Here is a 19,372-nt window from a genome sequence, read left to right as displayed (position 1 = left end):
CCCTGGACGCTCCATTCTCTCACTGTTCCCTCTCTTCCCCCCGACGCGGTTGGCCTGGCCCTGTGTGGATCCTGGCCGGCTGCCCCCGGGAGCCAGAGCCGGAGCCAGGAGCACTTGCAGCTGTCCCAGCTACGCATCAGAACCACAAACAAACACTGTTGCCTAGCAACACCGCCTCGCCCCAGCATCCCCAGGCTGAGTCAAGGGACCAGAGTCACTAGGCGCTCTCCCGCCACCATCGCCTGTTCAACTCTTTCATTTCTCAGATGGGAAGACTGAGGCCCAGAGAGGGGAAAAGGTCTTGTTCAAGTTCACTCAGGGAGCTGGGGGCACGGCTGGGAGGGTACTCAAGGTCTTTTGCCACCTGACGTCACACACAGTCCGGACCCAGGTCTTCTCTTCCTATACAATCCTGGGCACAAAGGTGCTCAATAAACCCTGTAGACTTCAATTTTGAATTCACAACGACAATGTTTTTTTTTTTTTTTCCCAAACAGCAGTCCCACAGGGTAAGAGGCACACGGTGGCCATTCCCAGCCTTGGACTCAGCCCTCGGTTTTTGGGGCTCTACCCCAAGGAAATGATCCAGGAGATAAAGAGAAGCATTTGTGCAAAGACGTTCCAACAGCCCCATTTATTATCACCAAAAACTGGCAACAGTGCATCTGCCTCAAACAGAGGAAGAGCTTAGCAACCATGAGAGCTGAATGCCCGGAATGTTATTTTGCCCTTTAAATGAAAAGCAATGACATGGGTCAGGATGAATCTAGGAAATGGGTAAATGTGGGAAAATGTGGAAAAATCAATGATGAGGGCAGGATAGAAGATGCACTCAGCTGAATTCTATAAAAGCATCTGTAAGAATACATTAGAAGGGGTCATGGACACAGGTGGGTGCTTTAGAGTTTCAGGGGTATTCAGGTTCCTACTATGTTTTCTTTCCATCAGGACTTTCTGACTCAGGAGGTCAAGTCTCCTGAGTTCAGAATATTCTATAGAATCTCCAGAGAAAGCAGTGGCATGCCTGATCTTGGCCCAGAAGCCTGATATGTGTGTGTCCATGTGCTCTCACACTTGCCTCCCTGGTCTGTCTGTGTGCCTGTCCATAAATGTGTCTGTGTCTATGTCACAGCTGGAGTCAAGACTGCCGGGAGAAATATCAATAACCTCAGATATGCAGACATGCAGATGACACCACCCTTACAGCAGAAAGCGAAGAGGAACTAAAGAGCCTCTTGATGAAAGTGAAAGAAGAGAGTGAAAAAGTTGGCTTAAAACTCAACATTCAAAAAACGAAGATCATGGCATCTGGTCCCCTCACTTCATGGCAAATAGATGGGGAAACAATGGAAACAGTGACAGACTTTATTTTCTTGGGCTCTAAAATCATTGCAGATGGTGACTGCAGCCATGAAATTAAAGACATTTGCTCCTTGGAAGAAAAGCTATGACAAACCTAGACAGCATATTAAAAAGCAGAGACATTACTTTGCCACAAAGGTCTGTTTTGTCAAAGCTGTGGTTTTTCCAGTAGTCATGTATGGATGTGAGAGTTGGAGCATAAAGAAAGCTGGGTGCTGAAGAATTGATGCTTTTGAACTGTGGTGTTGGAGAAGACTCTTCAGAGTCCCTTGGGCAGCAAGATCCAACCAGTCCATCCTAAAGGAAATCAGTACTGAATAGTCATTGGAAGAACTGATGCTGAAGCCGAAACTCCAATACTTTGGCCACCTGATGTGAAGAACTGACTCATTTGAAAATACCCTGATGCTGGGAAAGATTGAAGGTGGGAGGAGAAGGGGACAAGAGAGGATGAGATGGTTGGATGGCATCACCGACTCAATGGACACGAGTTTGAGTAGGCTCTGGGAGTTGGTGATGGACAGGGAGGCCTGGCGTGCTGCAGTCCATGGGGTCACAAAGAGTCGGACACGACTGAGTGACTCAACTGAACTGACTGTGTCTATGCAGTGTGCATGGCCATGTGTCTGTGTCTCTGTGCCTGTCCTTCTATATTCATGTCTGTAGGTGTCTGTGCATGTCTATGTGTGTCTGTGCACATGCACATGTGTGTGTGTGCTGTGTGTGTGTGTGTGTGTATGTTAGGGCCCTCCCAGGAGAAGGAAAGTCAGGATTCTGGTTCCCCACCCCCCATGGCTTCTGTCTCCTCCCTCAGTGCACTGTGCATGACCCTGCCCACCCCACCCACCTCCAGGATGGCCAGCAGAAGAGGGCAACCGCTCGCCCAAGATGAAGAGGCCTTAGAGGCTCAGCCACACTGTGGAACTCAACCCTGATTGCACCAGAGTCACCATGGAGCACCAGCGCTGGAGGTCTGCTGGTGACCCGGACCACAACTCCTTGGCCAGGGTCGGCACAGCATCAGGAAAGAGAAGCCCTGGGCAGCCCATGCAGTTCAGCCTTCCCCTTGCCCTCTATCAGCAGAGGACAGAGGAAGGGGCCACTGCAAAAGAGGGGCGTGGCTTATCCAGGCGGAAGGGGTGTGGCAGAGTAGGGGCGTGGTTCAGCCAGGCAGAAGGGGTGTGGCAGAAGAGGGGCGTGGTTCAGCCAGGCAGAAGGGGTGTGGCAGAGTAGGGGCGTGGCTCAGTAAGGCGGAAGGGGTGGGGCAGAGTAGGGGCGAGGCTCAGCCAGGCAGAAGGGGTGTGGCCGAATAGGGGCGTGGCTCAGCCATGCGGAAGGATCTCAGGTTCTGGAGGTAGACGGTTGCCCACGACTCATCAGAGTAAGTTCTGAAGCAACCAGAATGCCAGCTTTGAAGCTGAGCCTTGGTGTGACGGGAGCAGCAGCGTGTCCCTGGGAGATGGAAAAGATGGAGGAGGAAGTGGGGAAGAGCAGCGGACAGCAAGGCCACCCACTTCCCACCACCATCAGTGCTTCGTGTGTGCGTCCCACGGGTTTTTTTTTTTTTTTTTTAATTTTTTATTTTATATTGGGGTGTAGCCAATTAACAATGCTGTGATAGTTTCAGGCGGACAGCAAAGGGACTCAGCCGTAGGTATACATCTATTCATCCTCTCCCAAACTCCCCTCCCAGCCAGGCTGTCTCCTAACATTGAGCAGAATTCCCTGTGCTGTACAGTAGGTCCTTGTTGGTTATCCATTTTCAAGGTAGCAGTGGGTCCATGCCCATCCCAAGCTCCCTAGCTATCCCTCCTCCAGACATTTCCCCTTGTGTGTGTGCCCAGTCACTCAGTCGTGTCCGACTCTTTTCGAGCACATGGCTGACCAGGCTCCTTTGTCCATGGGGATTCTCCAGGCCAGAATACTGGAGTGAGTTTATATGCCCTCCTCCAGGGGATCTTCCCAACCCAGGGATCAAACCCAGGTCTCCCTCATTGCAGGCGGATTCTTTACCAGCTGAGACACCAGGGAAGCCCATCCTTGCCTCATGGGTTTTTCAAATCCGCATTTTCTGGCTGAATGGCCATGGGACTAAGGGAACTGTGTCTGGTAAGAAAACTGAGCTCTATTCTGTTCGGGGAAGTTGTCAGATGCTACTGGGAGGCCCAAAGAACCACAGGGACGCAGAACCCACGAATGAAGCTAAGATACAATCAATAGTCGGTGAAGTTATTATTCACAATTGCCAGCAAGAGGACACAGACCAAGTGTCCATCAGCTGGTGAATAAATCGACAAAAGGTGGTCCATCACCACAACAGAATACTATTCAGCCATAAAAAAGAATGAAGTCCTGACACCTGCTACAACACGCAGGAACCTCAAAAACATGGTTCTCAGTGAAAGGAGCCAGACGCAAAAAGTCACATTGTTCATGATTACATTTATGTGAACCATCCAGAGCAGATCAATCCAAAGGCAGAAAGCAGATGAGTGGTTGCCAAGGGCTGGGCTGGGGTGGGGAAAGGATGAGAAGTGGCCGCCAACCAGTGTGGGGATATTTTCATGGAGGAGGGTGCTGGAAATGTTCTAAAATTAATTGTGATGATGGTTACACAACTTTAGAACTTACTAAAAAAACATATAATTGGAAAGCATGTGAATTATATCTCAATAAAGCTTTCCTATTGAAAAAAGTCAGTGAGAATTAAATGGGATAATAGATATGATGATGATAATTTTTTAAAAGCTGGAAATGGTGCTTTAGTTTCCAGCAGCAGCAGGAAAATGATATCAAAGGGGGTGATTTTCCACCGCTCACAATGCACCAAACATCGCACATTCATCACTGTATCTTGAAAGCAGGATTTAAACCGTGTCCACCTTACGGATGGAGAAACAGGCCAAGAGGAGCCAGGGGCCACCTGAGGCCACATGACTAATACATAAGCAGTCAGCATCCGCAGGCAGGTCTGATTTAATGCCAGAGTCTTCGCCCTTCACCCCAGCCCCACCCCGCCTGGCACATTTTGCCTCTTCATGTAGGTGAACTCCCGGAATCTCATAAATCTCAAGAGAAAGCCATAAGCCAGCAAGAAGTGGAGGGGGCAAGGGAGAAAGAACAGAACAAAACTCTAGGATTGCAAAAGCAGCTTTCACAGATTTATGGCTCCCGGCTGATCTATTAACGTATCACAATAAGGAGGGGCGAACAAATGGGAATTGCGATTCTCCATTTCAGTAACAAGCGAGAAATAAACAAGCACCCGCCGGCGGCTGTCCAGCCAAGGAGCCAGGACCGGGCTTTCTGGGGAGAGAGGCAGGTTCCTCCGGCCCCCACGCCCACCCACAACACGGAGCCGCCAGAGACACCGGAGGGCATGCGGGTGGGGGCGGCACAGAACCAGCCCGGTCACGGACCCCAGCCCCATTCAGGTGTGCATGCTTCCAGGACTGGGAGGGTCACCAAACAGATGTTCGGAGAGCAGAGCCCCATGTGTGGGTGTTGGGGGGGGCGGGGTGGAGGCTGCACCGCAGGCTACTCTGAGACCTTCTCCATCTGGAACGTCTCAGAGACCTCGCCAGGACTGATGTCACCAGCTGGAGCTGCCCCCTCGCCCCACCCCCACCCCGCGAGAGTCAAGGGCCCCAGGAGTTCTGAGGCATTCTTGTCGGGAACCACCCTGCCCTACATCCCTGTCTAAGCGTGGGGGTTTGGCCTGGCTTTGAAGAGCAGCCTCCTCCCTCTCCCCTCAACTCCCAGGACCCCTGAAAGCCCGGCTGCCAGACACCGGGTTGGAGGAGCAGGCAAGGATGGAGCACATGTCTTGCTCAGGAAGGCGGTCCCAACCATGGCGTTCCACTTTGCTAGCTGAGTGACCACGAGCAGCTCACCCCACCTGGCTGAGCCTCACTTCCACTCAGGTAGCAAGGGCTGCTGAGCAGATAGGAGGCGATCCTGCAGGCAGCGCCCCTTGGCTGTGCGGGAAGGGCCGTATGCGTGTTATTTCAGAGGCCTCGCCCCTCTGAAGGGCAACCATGCTCCCTTAGAGGCCAGTAGGTGGAAAGCACTGCCCGTGGAATCAGTTGCATACCCCGCCCCCCACCATACACAGGGTCCCACACACCAGCTGGGTCACTGGACACCTTGAGGTCAGTTTCCCCAAACATCAAGCTCTGTCCATCCCCTGACCCGAGGCCACGCAGCTGGGGTTACCTGTCGGTCATGGGCAGCATGGGGCGGGAGTCCTTGGTCCAGGTGACCAGTGGGGGTGGAGAGCCCTGGGCCTCACAGTCAAGGATCACCTCATCACCAGCCTTGGCCGTGACCCTCAGAGGCTTGTCTGCTTCATGTGACCCATTCACGAGGATCCTGGGCTTGGCTGTTGGCGGAAGCAGGCAGGGAGTATGAGCAGGGTGGGAAGCCATGGGATGCGGCCCGCAGAGGACCAGCGTGGCTCCCCTAGGAAGCTGAGGTGGTACTGCCACCCCGGAGGTGCAGAGGAAGGTGGGCTCTGCTCTATCGGGAGAGCGTAGGTTTCGGGTTGGACTCAGATCTGATGGTTTCCCCCAGCCTCCCCTCTGCTTGTCCACCCCACCCTCCTTCTGGAAGCTCATCTTGCTTTGCTGACCCCAACATGGTCCTTCCTGCCCCAACATCTATACTCCTCTAGCTTCTCTCCATCCTGCTCCCCTTCCCCGGGGACATTCTGGCAGGTTCTTTCCTCCCTCCTTTCTCTCCCTTCTTGGCCTGGATCATCCCATTTATCCTCAGGAATAAATGGGATTAACCATCAGCTGATGCCCAGTCTCCCTCCGTGCTTAGGGCCCGAGGGGAACCCTGGCTCCAAACAGTTCAGTACACAATTAATTATTCAATGGCAGTTGTGATGGGCACTAAGAAGGGGAAATTCCAGAGAGTTCAGCCCGAGGGATCAGAAAGCACTGAGATCTGACTGATGGGAGAAGTCAGTGGACCAGGAGTGAGGGAAGGGCATGCCAACAGAAGGAACTGTGTGTGCAAAGGCCCTGAGGTAGGACGGATCATTTAAGAAATTGAAAAGTGGCCAGAGGTTCTGGGCACGAAGAGTCAAAGAGTCGTGGAGAAAGGTGGGCAAGGGGGCTGCTGAGGGGTGGGAGTCCAGTCTAGGGCCTTGTGTCTTTCCCCGGCTTGTCAACATGAAGGTCTCTCCCCCTCCCCATCCAGTTACTGAGCTGGAGCCACTCTTAGAGCGTGGCCACACTGCTGGGGACAGTCCTCAGAGGCGGGACAGCTTTGATCTTCAGACAGGAAGCATTTAGAGGCAGGGCTGCTGACAGGGTGCCAGGAAGATGCAGGGGAGGTCAGATTGTACATGCCCCTGCCTCCACACCTGCCCAGCCCCTCTCCTAGGACAGGGGTGGCCATCACTCACTATTGACAGAAAGCCACATCTCCTGGCTGGAGAAGCCCACTGCATTGGTGGCTGTGCAGACATAGGCCCCTGCGTCCTGGACAGACGGCCGGGGGATGACCAGGGTGCCGTCCTTGCTCACGTTGTAGTGGGGATCCCCAGAGGCCAGGGCATTGGTCTCCTGCAGCAGAGTCACAGGTGACATCAGCAGAGCCCACCTCCCACGGCAACTTGCATCGCTCCTCTCCCCATGATCACTGGGCCTACCTCTCTGGTTACCTTTATGGTAACAGGCTTCACCTACCTTGGTCCAGGTGATGGTGGGGGTGGGAACTCCTGAGGCTACACAGGGGAGAGAGGCTGGAACGCCTTCATTGGTGATATGGTGGGTGGCAGTGGGCTGGATTCTAGGTGGCACTTTCAAAAACAAACCAATTTCATAAACCAGAGTTCACAGCAGCATTGTTCACAACAGCCAAAAGGTGGAAACAATCCAAGTAGCCATCAGAGGGTGATGGATAAACAGAATGTGATGTGTATGTGTGGAATATTATTCAGCCCTACAAAAGGAACAACCGTCTGATACATAGTACAACATGGAGGAACCTTGACAATATTATGCAAAGTGAAATAAGCCAGACATGGAAGGACAAGTAGTGTAAGATTCCACTTATAGGAGATACCTAGAACAGGCAAATTCATAGAGACAGGAAACAGAATTAATGGTGACCGGGGGCTGGGGGAGGGGAAATGCAGAGTTGGTGGGTACAGTTTCAACTTGGGAAGTTGAAAAGGTTCTGGAGACGGACGGTGGTGGTGATGGTTGTGAAACTGTGTCCCATGGAGTTAAAAACCCATCCCCAAACTGAGCCCCATGGAGTTAACAATACCGGCAACTAACAGAAATTCTTGAGCTTATCTTACAGCTTGCTGCATACCCTTCTGCCTGAGCCCGCCTTCACTGAGCAAGATCGCTTAATTGTTTCGTTGCAAATTGCATATCCTCCAAGCTTCGTGTAGCCTAAACAATAAGATGTTTGTCTGAGTTGTTTCCCAGGAAAACAACTGGAAGTCAGCTGTGTTTAGTTAAAGTACAAGCCAGCTAAGACTGATTGGGACCACTGACCCTAAAACTGGGTCTACGCAGGTGTCTGATAGGTGACTTTTTGACATCAGAGGACCAAAAGCCCCACCCTCAGATCACGCTAGGCGCCTCCATTTTTGGACATGCATCTCATGAAGAAGCAAGTCACCCAGGGACACCTGCACAGAACACTGATGACCTTGCCCCTTCCCTGCCTGCAGTCACCTTTTCCCACGCCTAAGACCACACTACTTCTTTAATAAATACCCTAGGCCTCTGGCCTTTGGGGAGGCCAATCTGAGATTTATTCTCCTGTCTCCTCACTTGACTGCCTTGTAAACACACCCTTTCTCTGCAGTAAGCCTCAGCATCCCAGTGTTCTGGCTTGCTGCATTCTGGGCAAGGGTCTTCCCAGATGGCGCTAGTGGTAAAGAACCCGCCTGCCAATGCAGGAGACAGACACAGGTTTGATCCTGGGTCAGGAAGACGCCCTGGAGGAGGGCATGGCAACCCACTCCAGTATTCTTGCCTGGAGAATCCCATGGACAGAGGAGCCTTGCGAGCTACGATCCATCGGGTCGCAAAGAGTCGCACACGACCGAAGCGGCAGCACGCACAAGCATGCATGCTGGGCAAATGAACCTGGTGGCACGGCAACGCGAATGCCACTTATGCGACTTAATTTATGCCACTAGACTGCACACTTTAAAATGGTTAAAATGGTAAGCTTTATATCGTGTATATTTTATCATGATTTTTAAAAATAACATTTTAGCAGGAGAATACAGCCACCGCTGCTGTAAATTCATGTCCCAGACAGAGCGCAGCCTGTGTCTAGGAACCAGCTGTGCTGTTTCTTCACTGTGGGACTTCGGATAAATCACTTAATCTTTTGGTACCCGTATTCCTTGATCAGCAAAAAAAAAAAAGGAAAAAAAAAAGCTAAATTAACCTCAATTCCCTGCTCACTCTCTGGGGATGGACAGATGAGAAGTGGCGGAAAAGAATGTTCACAGGACACAGTGAACTTGAAAACAAGTGAAGAATCCATCCTGGGAACCATCCAGATTTTTAGGCATTAAAATGGGGCGGGGCGGGGGGGTTGTCTGCAGGAGGAGCAGGGGAAGGGAACCAGGCATGGAGAAATCAGACCTGGGAGGGAAGGCCAGAAGCCAAGGGCTCTGACGGTAACACTAAGTTCTTTCCGGGGAATGCCCTTCTGGATTCTCCCAGGTGGCCAAAGCCAGCAAGTCAATCAGAATTTGTTGAATGGAAGTGAAATGAGCCAGGAGGGCAGAGCTTGATGGCTACCCCCACAGAGGGGGCTGTGTGCAGGGAAGGAATTGAGGGGGAGGCTTTCTGCAGAGGCAGCCCTTGCTGATGGTATGATTTGCTGAGTTACCTCTGTCTTGGAGCCTCAGCTTCCTTAACTTCAGAGCGTGGAGGCTCTTAAAAACTAACACCCTCTTAGAGGTCTGGATGTGACACATACCCTACTTTTAACCAGAAGTGTAAAGAGACAGGACAGCTGGGTGCTAGACCCAGCCTCCTTCTGAGCTTGGGTTTTCCACTACAAAATGGGGAACGATGAGTTCTTCCCACTCATCCCTCAGGGGTTTAATAAAACAAGTGAAACAAATAAAAAGAGGATATTGATGTATGCGGTGAGTAACAAAACATAACTGGACTTAAACTTCTTGTTTTATGTTAAAAAGAATGGTGGTACCTGGTTGGGTGGTGAAGGGAAACAGGGACCCTCCCACCCTGTGGATGGGAAAGTCACTGGGCAAATACACGAAAAGCCCTAAAAATGTGCCGTCTCCGTGAGTCAAAACTCAATTCCACATCAATAGTGTATCCTAGGGAAAGACCTGGTCACATGGGCAAAGGTGGGGCCTCAGGACGTTTATCCCCAGGTGTTCACGCAGGTGACACTGGACAGGGTTGGGGGGCAGGTTAGATACACCTGGTTCATCCAGACAGGGGACACGCAGTCTGAGTCTTACTAGCAGAAAACACGTCATATATTGTCACAAGAAACACTTGGGTTGCAAGACAGTAATATTACTCCAATTGGTTTCTAAATATTTCTATGTATGTGTATACAAAGAATTTATACATAATTTATATACAGAATGTATATCATGCAAAATAACTTATATACAACATATATAAAGAATATTTATAATGTACATGTTAAAGTATATGTACATTTATATAAACGTGTATAAATATATATACAGCATGTATTGTGTATATGTGTACATGTGAAGCTCATGTGTGTATAAAGTATGAAAGATACACAACAAATGTAAGATTATTCCAGTTCTTCTTAGTTACTGGTGTTATGGAAGGTTGGTTTTGTTCTGGAGTTTTTTGGTTTGGGGGGAGTGTTTTGGTCCAGTCTTTAAATTTCCTACAGTGAATATGTACTGTGTGTGCAATCTCTTTAAACAGAGGTGTTCAGGATCAAGGTCCCCTTGGGCGCCGTCACCCACCCCAGCTGCCCCCGCCTCCAGCCCAGGACTCACCCTGGACAACCAGCTGCACGTCCCTATGCTGAGAGCCAGCCGTGTTGCTGACCACACAGCTGTACCTGCCGGCGTCCTCCAGCATCGCCTGGTCAAGGTGGAGGCTGCCGTCTGCCCGGACGGAATGCCGGCTGCCCGGTGGGAGCTGGTGTGGGCGAAGAAGAATCAGCTTGGACCAAGGGCCCCACTCAGAGCTGCTAAGAGAACTCCAGAAACCTCACTGCCCACTAGCCCAGCATGGAACAGCCTGGATAGAGAGGCCAGGGGTTTGCAGAGAGGGTGGGGGGCCTGGGGGTGACATTCCCATCTCTTCCCGGGTAGTCATGAGCCCCCACAGGCCCTCATGGCCAGGTGGGTCTGACCCCCGGCATACCCTTGACCCTGCTCGCCCAAGGTCCACTGGTCCAGGGCAGGACACCTGACCCAAGGACGCTGAGAGGAGCCCCTCCTAGGAGGGTAGGCTTGGGGCCAGAGCCTTCACTGAGTCAGCACTGGAGCTCCGAGGCCTGTCCACACCAAGGCCAGAGAGAGGAGGGACAGCCCGTCCTCGGGGAGAGAACCAAGCTGTGCAGAGTGGAGCGGAGGTGCGGCCGCATCAGCTGTGGTCCCAGGGAGAGCGGCTCCTGGTGGCTGGCCAGGTGTGTCCCCATCAGGACCGGGGTGGGGCAGGGGAAGCTGGTCCAGAATGGGGCCTGGGGCCACCTCTGCAGAGATGCCCAGCCAGTCCATCCTTGGTGAGGACCGTTCCGCCAGGTGAGCCCGCTCTGGGCTTCCCTGTCTCTGTCCCTCGAGCCTGGCTGCATATTCTGCCCTCGGGTTCTGGGAGAGGCTCCCGGGCTGTCTTGGAACCCCTTGGGGATGAGTGAGTTGAGGGGGCTTCTGCTCTTTGCCCCCGGCATCTGGGCAGGAGCAGGCCCACCCAGTGTCCCCGTTGAGCTAAAACAGACTCTGCCTCTCTGGTCACTCTCTGTCCTGGCGTGGACGAGGCCCAGGGCCACCCCTTCCCCTCATGCCTATCGGATTCTCCTGGGGAATGCTGCTCCCTGCCCCAGCCCGTGTGCCCAGGCAGGTCCTCCTCCTGGTGACCCTGCAGAGGGGCACCCACGTGATCGGCCTCCACAAAGCCTGCCCGCTCCGCGAGCTGGACCCTGCCTGTCCTCTTGCATCAGGGGCTAGGACAGCAGGGACGGGACCAGGGCAGCAGTCTGCCCACACAGTTGCTGCCTCCCCTGGGTGTCCAGCATCTTCTGGGGTGTCTTCTGGGGTGAGGGCACCTTTTTTATAACTTCCTGGGCACAAGGACCTCAGATGTCTGACCGGAGAAAGGAGGGAAAGGAGGAGTGAACGGAGAAGGGAAATAGAGGGACCCAGGTGGCTCAGTGGTAAAGAATCCGCCTGTCTATTCAGGAGACTCAGGTCCAGTCCCTAAGAAAGGAAGATCCCCTGGAGGAGAAAATGGCAACCGACTCCAATATTCTTGCTGGAGAATCCCATGGACGGAGGAGCCTGGCAGGCTCCATAGGGTCGCAAAGAGTCAGACACGGCTTAGCGACTAAACAGCAGCAACAACAAAGAAAACCAGATCAATGGGAGCGGGTAAAGCAGCCACTGTGTGCCCAGCAGTGTGCCAGGCCGCCGGGCACATGCTCAGTTGCACAGATCTCGCCTCTGTCGTGGAACCATCAGAACGGGGGCGACGGCTGAATGCGTTGTGTCTGTGCCCCCACCAAACTGCTGCTCCCCAGTCGCAGCACAAATGAAGCACAAGGACTTGAGAGGGTAAAGGATGCTATTAGTGCATTATCAGAGAAAGTTCTGGAAAGAGGCAGGGAAGGGAGAAGACACTCCCAAACAGGGGAACCGCAATGCGGAGGTCGAGGTGTTAATGTGACAGTTCCCTCCTCCCCACAACACTGCCCGCGGCACCCAGAGGGGCCCAGCACTCACAGGCATGCCGGCCTTGAGCCAGCGCCTCTCGGGGCGGGGTCTCCCAGACAGGACGATACAGGGCAGGGACACCGGCTGCCTCTCCAGCACCCGGACCGTGGAGGCACTGCTGGCGATCTGTGGGGGGGCTGCAGGGAGGGGAGATGGTGTTGGTCCACTGGCTTCCTGTGGGAACCAAGGCCCTCACTCCCCTCTCTCTCCTCCCCACAGAACCCAGAGAGGCATCAGGATTGGGGATCCCAAAGGGTCAAATGGCACACTTCTTGGGGCACACTACCCAGAAAGTAGGGGTTCAGATGCTCCTCTAGGAGAATCTGGCTGTGGACACTCCTGTCCAAAAGGACAGGCAGCCATGGGGGCCTCCCTGGGGGGCCCAGTGTTCCCACCAAACCCCTCCTCTCCAGATCCACAGCGAACCATGTCCAGTCACGAGGAGGTGGGCCTGCGCCTGGACCTTCCCAAAGACATTTTGAGCTTCACAGATATACGGGGCCTGGTCTTCGGGGACCACACCTGAGGGGCAGGAAAAGGCAGACCTGACTGTCAGAGCACATCTTGCCTCCAGCCCCCACAGGCTCCAGCTCCCCAGGTGCCAACAGCGCCCTTGGCACAGCCTGGCCCTGCAGAGGTCAGATAGGAAGGCTGGGATGGCGGGGAGGAGGAGGATAGGGGATACAGCCGGGCCTTGGAAAGGTGAGAAGGCCTAGTCTTGCTCATGTGTAGAAAGGGGATAATTTATCAATAACTGCGCCTTGTAGTATGATTAGGAGGGATCCATAGATGATGCAAATATAGTGCTAAGCATCCGGCCTGGCACAGTAGTGAAAATAATGGTGATGGTGATGATGGTGGTGGTGATGATGGTGGTGGTGATGATGGAATTGATCATGATAAAGATGATAATGAGGAAGATGATGGTGATGATTTATGGTGGTGACGATGATGGTGATGATGAGGGTGGTGGTGGTGAGGAGGATGATGGTGATGATGATGGCTATCACATATAACACTTAATATGTGTCAGACACTGTGCTAGGGGATTTACGTGTATTACTCACACAGTAGCTCCTTAAGGTGGACTGTTGTTAAACCAGGGTGGGAGGTACCGTCACTATTACTAGTGTGACTGGTTCAGAGGAGTGGAGTGACATGACCAGAGTCACTCGGCCGAAATATGACCCTACATCAGCCTGACCCATGGCCAGCTCCTGGGGTCAGTGTCCTGCTCCCAGTTGCCCAGTCTGGGGGCTTAGGGTGTCAAAAGCCATCCTGTCTCCCCTGTCCACCCTCCCCCAGCCCCAATCTCTTACTTTCAAAGAACAGCACCCCTGAGTCGGGCCTCCCAGGCCTGCTGCCTGGCCTGGGCCCCAGAGGCTGGTCATCTCCACGGCGCCAGGTGATGGTAGGCAGTGGGCGCCCCGTGGCCCGGCATGCCAGGAGGGCGCTCCTCCCCAGTTCCACGGTGACATCCTGGGGCAGCTCCAACAGCTGGGGCGCATCTGCAGGGAGGTGACAGTCAGCCTTGCCCAGTGGCTGGACCCGCCTGGCCCCAAGGGCACTGTTCCAAGGCCTGCCTTCCTCTCCCCTCGCTGGGGGATTTCCCTCTTCCAGCCTTTCCCTCAAGAACCTAACTCATGCCAACTTGAGCTTGGCAGGGTGCAGCCCTGAAGGGCTCCTGGGGATGATGAGGCCGAACGAGCAGCATTCAGAGGGATGAAGTCCTCCCCACATGGCATCTTGGGGACCCCGCCTTGTCCAGACATACAGGGGAGCAACACGCCTGCTCCTGCAGATGACATCTCCTGGGAAGCCAGCTTGGAGGGGCTGCAAGTCATGCCTGACCACAGGAACCCCACCAGCTCTGAGGGCCTCCCCACCACCATGCCTTCCTCCTGGGCCACCAGAGCTTCTCTTTCCACAACCCCAAACAGCCAACTTCATAGGGAGGTTCTAGCTCATCTTTACTTTGCTACATCCTTCTCTGCTTGTTGAACATCTTGTAATAAGCATATAAATCTCTACTACAAAGTCAAAACAGGCCTATAAATAACTTGACCTTAGACTTTATGGTCCAAATGGGACACTGGAGAGTGAAAAGAGCCATCATAATAATTACGCCAGGATAACAGACGTAACCAAGGGCACCTGAATTATAAAAAAAATTCAAGCATCACATAAGGGTTTATCCTTCATTTTTGCTCCACACACTTCAAACCCCATGTCCTTGCCACTGTTAATGGTTTATAGTGTTTCTTCCAAAAATTTTTTTCTAAGCATTGTCTTATTTTTATGATGGGAGGGGGGGCCTTGAAATAATTTATTTCCCCAAACAGAGACTCATAATCCTTTCCACTCTTCTGCTGGCCAGAAGTCGGCCCAACTCCAGACAGGTCCAGGCCCCGTTCCCTGCAGCTTCTGGGCACGCCCTCAGATCCCTGTCCCCAGACCCCTGACCAGGAAGGACCCCGGCCTGTTCCGAACCCATCACATCCAGCATGGAGGAAAATCCTCCACCCCTTCGTTCTCGCCGTCTCTCTGCAGAAATCTCCCCCATCCATCCAAATCATGACATCAAATTTCCCTCTTGGCCTTGGGGAGCAGGGGAGTTCCAGGGAGATATAAACACAACTTGGAAAATCGCTGCGAGGAGGAAGACAGTTTTGGACCCGAGCTCAGACACCACCCGCACGTCGCTTTTCTTTCTCACTGGAGCCTGGCAGCTGCAGCGACTGAGAATCCAAGCAAGTATCTGCTCTGGGTGCCTCAGATGGGGTCACTGGTACTGCAAAGCCCTGGCCCTGGGGATACAGCTTTCTTATTCCCCTCTCCCCACCCTGAGTAGGTAGCTCCAGGGCCGGGTACCCCAGAGCCTGCCTCCTCAGCTCTACCCAGCGCACTGCAGGGCCCAACTCAAAGCTCCGTCCTCCCGCAGGCCTTCACTCCCCATTTTTCTCATGCTGCCTCTTGACCCTCTCCTTCCATAGTCAAAGAGTCCCACTGTTCCTCCTAACTGTGGGGTATTAAAAAGCACACCCTCCTTCCCATTCTCCTCCCAATCCTGAACTTCACCTCCCTTCCCAAGAAGGGACAGTTGACTTATAATAGTAAGCAACTATCAGAGGGTTCTGGGCTTCCCTGATAGCTCCTCCTGCAATGCAGGAGACCCTAGTTCGATTCCTGGGTTGGGAAGATCCGCTGGAGAAGGGATAGGCTACCCACTCCAGTATTCTTGGGCTTCCCTCGTGGCTCAGCTGGTAAAGAATCCACCTGCAATGCGGGAGACCTGGGTTCGATCCCTGGGTTGGGAAGATCCCCTGGAGAAGGGAAAGGCTACCCACTCCAGTATTCTGGCCTGGAGAATGCCATGGACTGTGTGGTCCATGGGGTCGCAGAGTTGGACATGACTGAGCGACTTTCATGTCACATCAAAGCGTAGCATCTGGAATGCCTACTCAGTGACAGGCATGATGGTGGTACTTTAGAAACATGACTTCATTCATGGTCTCAATAAACTCACGAAGTGGGTATTCTCACAACCCCAATTTGTTGTTGTCATTTAGTCACTAAGTCATGTCCAATTCTTTGCGACCCCATGGACTGCAGCACGCCAGGCTTCCCTGTCCTTCACTATCTCCCAGGGTTTGCTCAAACTCATGTCCATTTAGTCGGTGATGCCACCCAACCATCTCATCTCCTGTTCCCCTTTCTCCTCCTGCCCTCAATCTTGATCTTCCCAGCACCAAGGTCTTTACCAATGAGGTGGCTCATCACATCAGGTGGCCAAAGTATTGGCACTTCAGCATCAGTCCTTCCAATGAATATTCAGGGATGATTTCCTTTAAGATTGACTGATTTGATGTCCTGGCTGTCCAAGGGGCTCCCAAGAGTCTTCTCCAGCACCACAATTCAAAAGCTCATTTTACAGGTGGGGAAACTGAGTGTCAGAGGGATTAAGACACCTGCCCCAGGTACAGTTCAAGGTCAATGGTAGAGCTGGGGTCAGAGCCCAGATCCGGCTGCTGGAAGACCCAAGCTCTCGGCCACAGCACCCTTGCATCTCATGGGTATTCAGGGGCAACTCACACCTCTTCAGTCCTCTCTCAGAGGTGCGGTCAGCTAAATTCCGGAATCAGATCCCGCCCCTGAAACTGCGACTCTGTTTCCTATGCCGCCTTCCCCCTGCTCATCACTGGAGACTCCAAATAAGGCGGGACCCCAGAACCCTGCACACCAGAGCCGGGAGTCCTCTGCCCCTTTACTGTGAAGATGGGAGACTGAGATGCAAAGCTGGGCCCCCGTGGGCTCCACGCTTGTCCTGCAGCGTCTGGAGGTAGGGTGGGCGGCCAGCCCCATGGCCTTCCCAGGGTCCCATCCACAAGGCTAAGCCACCTCTGCTTTCAGGCTCCAAGCCCCCTCCTCAGACTCTCAGGTGCCCCTCTGCAGGGAGGGACGATGAGCTGGTTCCACAGCCACCAGGTTTTCCCAGGAATGGCCCCATTTGCCTCGACCTTGAGCAGGTTTACGGGGCAGGAGCTGTGAGTGCCCTGAGACAGCTAGACACACGGTCGCCGCCACGCTCTGTAATCTCATCATCTGACAGCTGCAGTGCCTTTGCAGGGAGGCAGCTCTGTGTGGGGAACCGGAAGCACCCAGGAAGAGAAAACTGCCCCATGAAGGGTGCCAGCCACCAGCCTGGGCGGGGGCAGGACAGGAGGGTGTGGCCACAGCTGAGACTTAACAGCACTGATGAGCTATTCCCTCCACCCCCGGGGATCCTCCAAGGAAGTGACATGGACAGAGGTGATGACTTCCTCTTACTTGGCCCCCCGGGCAAGGCCACCAGCCTGAAGGCCTGAAGCCTGGGCAGGGCCCCTCCCCACCCCCGCTTCACGGCCTCTGCCCCACTGGACACCCATGGATGAACCCCCTCACCACTCTGGACCTCGGATCCCCCTCCAGAAAGAGATAACTATATTCTCCCCAGTTCCAGTACCTTAAAGTTCTAGGGTTCTTTATCATCATCTGGAGACCCTTCAGTCCCCCAGTCTCCTCCACCATCCTCCCAGTTCCCATGGCCCAGAGCCCTGAGTCAGAGCTTGTCGGGATGTGCCAGCTTGGGAAACGGAGCTCTAATCAGTCTTGACTCAGCCTGGCCAGAAGGAGGGCGGGGGACCCAGGCCCAAAGACTTGGCCGATGGGCAGGGTGACCACGGGAGAGGCTGGCCTCAGGCCCTGCCCTGCTTATAGAGGGATTCCAGGGTCTCTTGGAAGGAGACAGGGCTGGGGATGGCTGCCACAGCCCCTCCTGGGAAGACCCCTTTCCCCACAGAAAGACCCTGCAGTGGAGCCTGGAGCCTCAGCTCCACTGGCCAAAAGTACAGGATGACTCTCCTCCTAAAAAAAATCTTAAACTGTATTTTATGACTGTTTATAAAGACAAATACAATCCAGGCTGGGTTCATTGTCATCTATTTATTATTCTTCACTTTTTTTTTCTCCTGATGGCAAAAGAAATTAAAAGCAGAGCGCTGTCCAGCAGCCCTAAATGGGTCACGGGCTCCGGGCCCTTGCCTGATGGAGAAGCAGCCGGATGCTGGCCCCAGAGCCCAGCTGTGTTCCTCTCCTGCTCCCCTTGGCTGGCCGGAGGGGTTTGCTTTCACAGACGCACGCCTGCCGCTCCCCTGCTCATCCACCCAGCAACCAAGTGCTTCCAAGTCAGGAATAAGAAGCAGAGATGAAAATGAGATGATAGAAAGAGGGCTGAGTGGGGACTTCCCTGGTGGTCCAGTGGTTATGGATCTGCCTTGGCATGCAGAGGATGCAGGGGCAGTCCCTGGCAGGGGAGCTAAGATCCCACATGCCGTGGGCCAACAAAGCCCAAACACCATAACTGCTGAGCCCATATGCCACAACTAGAGAAGCCCGCACACTGCAATGAACATCCTGCGTGCCACAACTAAGATCCGATGCAGCCAAGTAAATAAAAGTCCTAAAAATAAAGAAGGAAAGAGGGCTGAGTGAACATCCATTTCAAGAGAAACCAGCAGGACAAAGGGAACTTAGGTCAGAGCAGTTTTAAAATAGTAGAAAGAGCATTGAGCTCTGGGGGTGACGGGGGGTGGGGGGACTGGGGCACTGGGGTACTGCCATGTAGCCTGGTCACCAGCCACGTGACAACCACTCTGTCTCACTCTGCCACACCAGGCCCTTGTCACCTGGCACAAGCCGTACTCTGAGTATTTATTTCAATCAAGTCCCGAGTGAAGCACATTCTCATTAAATCTCTCGAGGACTTTGTGAATAAGCCTCGGTCATCAGCAGCCCCATTTTACAGATGAGGAAGGTGAGGCCCAGGAAGGTAACTAACTTGGCCAAACAAGCAGCAGACCCTGGACCTCAATCCAGGACTCTTGTCTGCCAAATGCCAGGCCCAGAGGGGAGAGACCCTCAAAGGCTGGTCAGGGGAAGGCTGCCCTCCTTTCTGTACACCGTCCCCGCACCGATACCTCCAGGAAGCCAGTTCCCAGCGGAACAGCAGGAATTGGGCACAGTGCCCCCTGTCCTCAGCCCTGCAAGGCTCTGGCGGGCTGGCCAGAAAGGCCACACCACAGCTGCCACCCAGATGGGCAGGAAATTCAATTTCCCACCACCGCTGCCAGGCCAGCTCTCCCCAGACACACAGGTGTTGGGCTACAGTCCACCCCGTCCCTGACCTCAAGGCCAGAGGCCACAGTGGCCCCTTGCCCCAGATGCCTGCCTCCGGGGTGCCCGCCACCTCCTTTCTCTGACATGGGGAAATGGCCTCCGGACCAACGGCTGAAGGTGAAGGAACAGGATAAGGCAGGCGGGTCGGCCTGGGCCCCAAAGAAATAGGGCTTTGCTGAAAAGCAATCAGACACGGAACAAAGGAGGACCGCTTGTAACAACGCCCAGGGCACCATCCCTGGAGCGCCTTCTCTGTCTACCCAGAACCCACCGACTAATCACAGTGACAGTGTCATCTGTCAGAGCCCTTCTTGTCCGAGGCCTTTCCTATCTCTCACTCGCACAATAGCC

The 19,372-nt window shown here is 53.6% G+C and overlaps 1 protein-coding gene across 2 annotated transcripts in view; it reads right to left on the bottom strand.

The window, feature by feature from the left end:
* The window catches only part of HMCN2 (hemicentin 2), a 185,613-nt gene that overhangs the window by 110,497 nt on the left and 55,744 nt on the right, over positions 1-19,372 (bottom strand). For both annotated transcript variants that reach the window (XM_043469851.1, XM_043469852.1), the window contains exons 16-22: positions 13,627-13,815; positions 12,734-12,829; positions 12,317-12,444; positions 10,370-10,514; positions 7,059-7,171; positions 6,776-6,935; positions 5,578-5,743 (exon numbers count right to left, since the gene is read on the bottom strand). In XM_043469851.1, the coding sequence (XP_043325786.1) occupies positions 5,578-5,743; positions 6,776-6,935; positions 7,059-7,171; positions 10,370-10,514; positions 12,317-12,444; positions 12,734-12,829; positions 13,627-13,815 (997 nt within the window). The remainder of the gene's footprint in view (positions 1-5,577; positions 5,744-6,775; positions 6,936-7,058; positions 7,172-10,369; positions 10,515-12,316; positions 12,445-12,733; positions 12,830-13,626; positions 13,816-19,372) is intronic.

Source organism: Cervus canadensis, chromosome 5, assembly GCF_019320065.1.
Source record: "Cervus canadensis isolate Bull #8, Minnesota chromosome 5, ASM1932006v1, whole genome shotgun sequence".
Taxonomy (NCBI): Eukaryota; Metazoa; Chordata; class Mammalia; order Artiodactyla; family Cervidae; genus Cervus; species Cervus canadensis.
Note: the sequence above shows the minus strand (reverse complement) of the source record. Positions and strands in the feature narration are given on the sequence as shown.